General features: G+C 52.4%; 1 protein-coding gene across 2 annotated transcripts in view; it reads right to left on the bottom strand.

Moving 5' to 3' along the window:
• Positions 1-3,210, bottom strand: part of Slc45a1 (solute carrier family 45 member 1) — an 18,206-nt gene that overhangs the window by 6,754 nt on the left and 8,242 nt on the right. For both annotated transcript variants that reach the window (XM_050153163.1, XM_050153164.1), the window contains one exon: positions 865-1,604. In XM_050153163.1, the coding sequence (XP_050009120.1) occupies positions 865-1,604 (740 nt within the window). The remainder of the gene's footprint in view (positions 1-864; positions 1,605-3,210) is intronic.

The raw sequence follows: 3,210 nt of genomic DNA, 5'->3' as shown, positions 1-3,210 counted from the left end.
CTCTCTCTCTCTCTCTCTCTCTCTCTCTCTCTCTCTCTCTCTCTCTCTCACACACACACACCTAGATGTGTTCCTATTTAGCTCAACTTCTTTTTTCTCTTTGAAAATAGGGTCTCATTAACTTCCCAGGTGCTGGGGTCACACGTGCACCTGCACACCTGTGTATGGGGAGAAGACAGGACTAATGCTCCGTCCATGCCAGACAAGCTCCCAACCAACTGACGGACTGTCCCAGCCTTCCGCCCACATTTTTACCATTTTATGTGCATTGGTGTTTTGCCTGCACGTATATCTGTGTGGGTGTCAGATCCCCCGCCACTGGAATTACAGACAGTTGTGAGCCACCACGTGGGTGCTGGGAACTGAACCCGGAACCTCTGGAAGAGCATCCCGTGCTCTCAACAGCTGAGTTGACTCTCCAGCCCCATTTTTACTGTTTCCAAAGAACTTACGCCCTAACCATTGTTGACAGAATGGAAGCTGGGAAGGGACAGGAAAAGGGGAATGCTGGGAGCCTCAAGCTAAGACCTGAATCCAGCAGCCACCTGAGTGCTGTGAAACAGGACGTTCCAATTGACAAAGGGTCAGAGAAGCTACCTGGATGAAGACCAACCCTTGATCTGTGCAGCTAGAAAACACTGCCTCTAGAGACAATGGGCTGAAATGCTGGGCAGGTCCTGGGTCACCCTCTGCATCTGGACCTCTGGGCACGTCCCCCATCCGGGACTCAGACATCCCAAAGTGACATACCCACATGCAAAGGAAGTCATCTCTGAGGCTGCACCCCCCCCCCCCACCCTCTGACCATCACTATGGACAGTCCGTCGGGTCCATGCCTCCCCCTTGACATCTCGTTGCTTTTACCTGCTGACTGAAGGTCACGTTCCTTCTCCTGCTGGCTTCAGGACCATTTCCCCCAGCCACATCTGGGAGAGCCAAGGTCTGGGGCCTCTTCAGGATCCCTGAGGCCCGTGGTTTGGAGGTGTCCAGAGAGCCTACCCTTAGAACATCTCCATCCGAGCCCAACGTCAGGGCCCCCTCTCTCCTCTCCAGCAGCCCCCTCTCCTGGCAGTAGAAGCCATCGGGGACCCGGGGAAAACTGACACTGATGGCCTGCCTGGGGACACTGCTGGGGAGAGCCAGGTAGTTGTCATGGCCCGCCGTGAAGCAGTCAATGAGCACGCTGTCTATGTTGGAGGTGCCAAAGGAGGAGGCGAACTCGTTGATGCCCGTGAGGGAGTTGTCCCTGCTGATGAAGCTGCCGTACTTGGGCGTGAGGGGGCTGGGTGGTGAGATGGGGCTGGAGAAGCTGGCATACAGGTTGGGGGCTGTAGTAGAGGGGAGGGTGTCACCGGCCCCCTCCTCCAACAGGACAGGCGGGGAGGGGGGCAACGGGAGGCTGGGGCTCTTCATGGCTGTCCTCTTCTCACCCAGGGGCCGCAGGGGCCTCTCAGGGATGCTAATCAGGGTGAGCACAGTGGTGACGCTCAGGGTGATGGCAGTGAAGATATAGATGACACGGAGTTGACCCCCCAGGGCCCTCCCGAAGCCGGTTTTGTCCCAGTGGATGCCTCCGACCACATAGCCGAATCCTCCGCCAAGACCTGTGGAGAGAAAGAGAATTCCGTGTCCTCTAGGACCTAGACAGGCAAGGAAAAGACCCCAGAAAAGGTAGGGCCATTTTTCAGAAGAATATTAGAGTAGCATAGTCCATTCCAAGGACCGGGTCCAGTGTCTGTCCCAGCTACACCCCAGCAAATGAGGAGGGGACCCCCCATGTTCCTGACATACCCTCCGGAACCAGCTGGCTACTCTTGTCACCATGTTAACCTTGGGACATGGCTCCAGGGCAGGGAGCACAAGGACAAACTGCCCACTGTCCTTCCATTTGAAAGGAAGTGCGTTACACTCATGGATCATAGCCAGCTTTTCCTTTGCTTTAAGACGGCCCAGCTTCAGGGCAGCATGAACACACCAAGACCTCATCCTGATCAGACAAGCCAGTGTGTACATGAGCGTGTCCCTTGCTGTCATCCCTGTGTAGGGCATCGTGAGGAAAGTCACCTCTACGAATGACCCCGGATTCTGGGGATGGGACTGAAGTCACTGGGCTTTGCAGAGCAAGGGTCTTTACCCACGGAGCCATCTCTGGTGAATGTGGGTCCTACTAACTAGCTTTCGATACATCTTTTGGAAGAAACATTGCAGATTTGTGACCCTTGAACAAGGGCAGGTTTCATATGGATATTATTAATTTACTACCTATTATTAATTTATTACCATATGTATGTAACCCTGCCTGACTCACTTTAGATCAGGCTGGCCCCAACTCTGAGATCTGCCTGCCTCTGCCTCCTGAGTGCTGGAACTTGCTATGTAGACCAGGCTGACTCATATTCAGAGACCGTCTGCCTCTGCCTCTGCATCCCTAGTGCTGGGATCAAAGGCGTACACTATACATGCCCAACCTGTTTAATTTTTAAAAATGCTTACTGTCTTTATTATTTTTAAATTATGTGTATGTGGGGGGGTTGTTGAGTGTGTATGTGGGTGTTGTTGAATGTGTATGTGTGTATGTAGGGGGTTGTTGAGTGTGTATGTGTTTATGTGAGGAGTTGTTGAGTGTATATGTGTGTATGTGGGGGGTTGTTGAGTGTGTGTGTATATAGGGGGTTGTCGAGTGTGTATGTGTATAGGGGGTTGTTGAGTGTGTATGTGTATATGTGGGGGGTTGTTGAGTGTATATGTGGAAGGATGGTCGCTGCATGAGTGCAGATGCACACAGAGCAATAAGAGGCACTGGACCAACTGAAGCTGGAGTTACAGGTGGGTGAGTTTCCAGTGGGGCTGGGAGCTGACTCAGGTTGTCTGTAAGAGCAATAACAGTCTTAACCGCTGAGCCATCTCTCCAGCCCCCCACCCCCCAATGATTTTAGCCAATTTCTTGGCTTATTTATTTGAGACAGGATCTCATTGTGTTAGCCCTGGCTGGCCTGAATTCACAACATAGACCAGGCTACCCTTGAACTCATATTGATCCGCACGATTCCTGAGTGCTGGGATTAAAGGAGTGCGACAACCCTACTTGTTCTCTCTGTCTCTCTCTGTGTTTCTCTCTCTCTCTCTCTCTCTCTCTCTCTCTCTCTCTCTCTCTCTCTCTCTCACACACACACACACACACACACACACACACACACACACACACACACA

The sequence above is a fragment of the Alexandromys fortis genome, unplaced genomic scaffold (genome assembly GCF_014885135.2).
Source record: "Alexandromys fortis isolate MF-2015 unplaced genomic scaffold, M_Fortis_MF-2015_v1.1 scaffold_88, whole genome shotgun sequence".
NCBI classification, from domain to species: Eukaryota; Metazoa; Chordata; class Mammalia; order Rodentia; family Cricetidae; genus Alexandromys; species Alexandromys fortis.
Note: the sequence above shows the minus strand (reverse complement) of the source record. Positions and strands in the feature narration are given on the sequence as shown.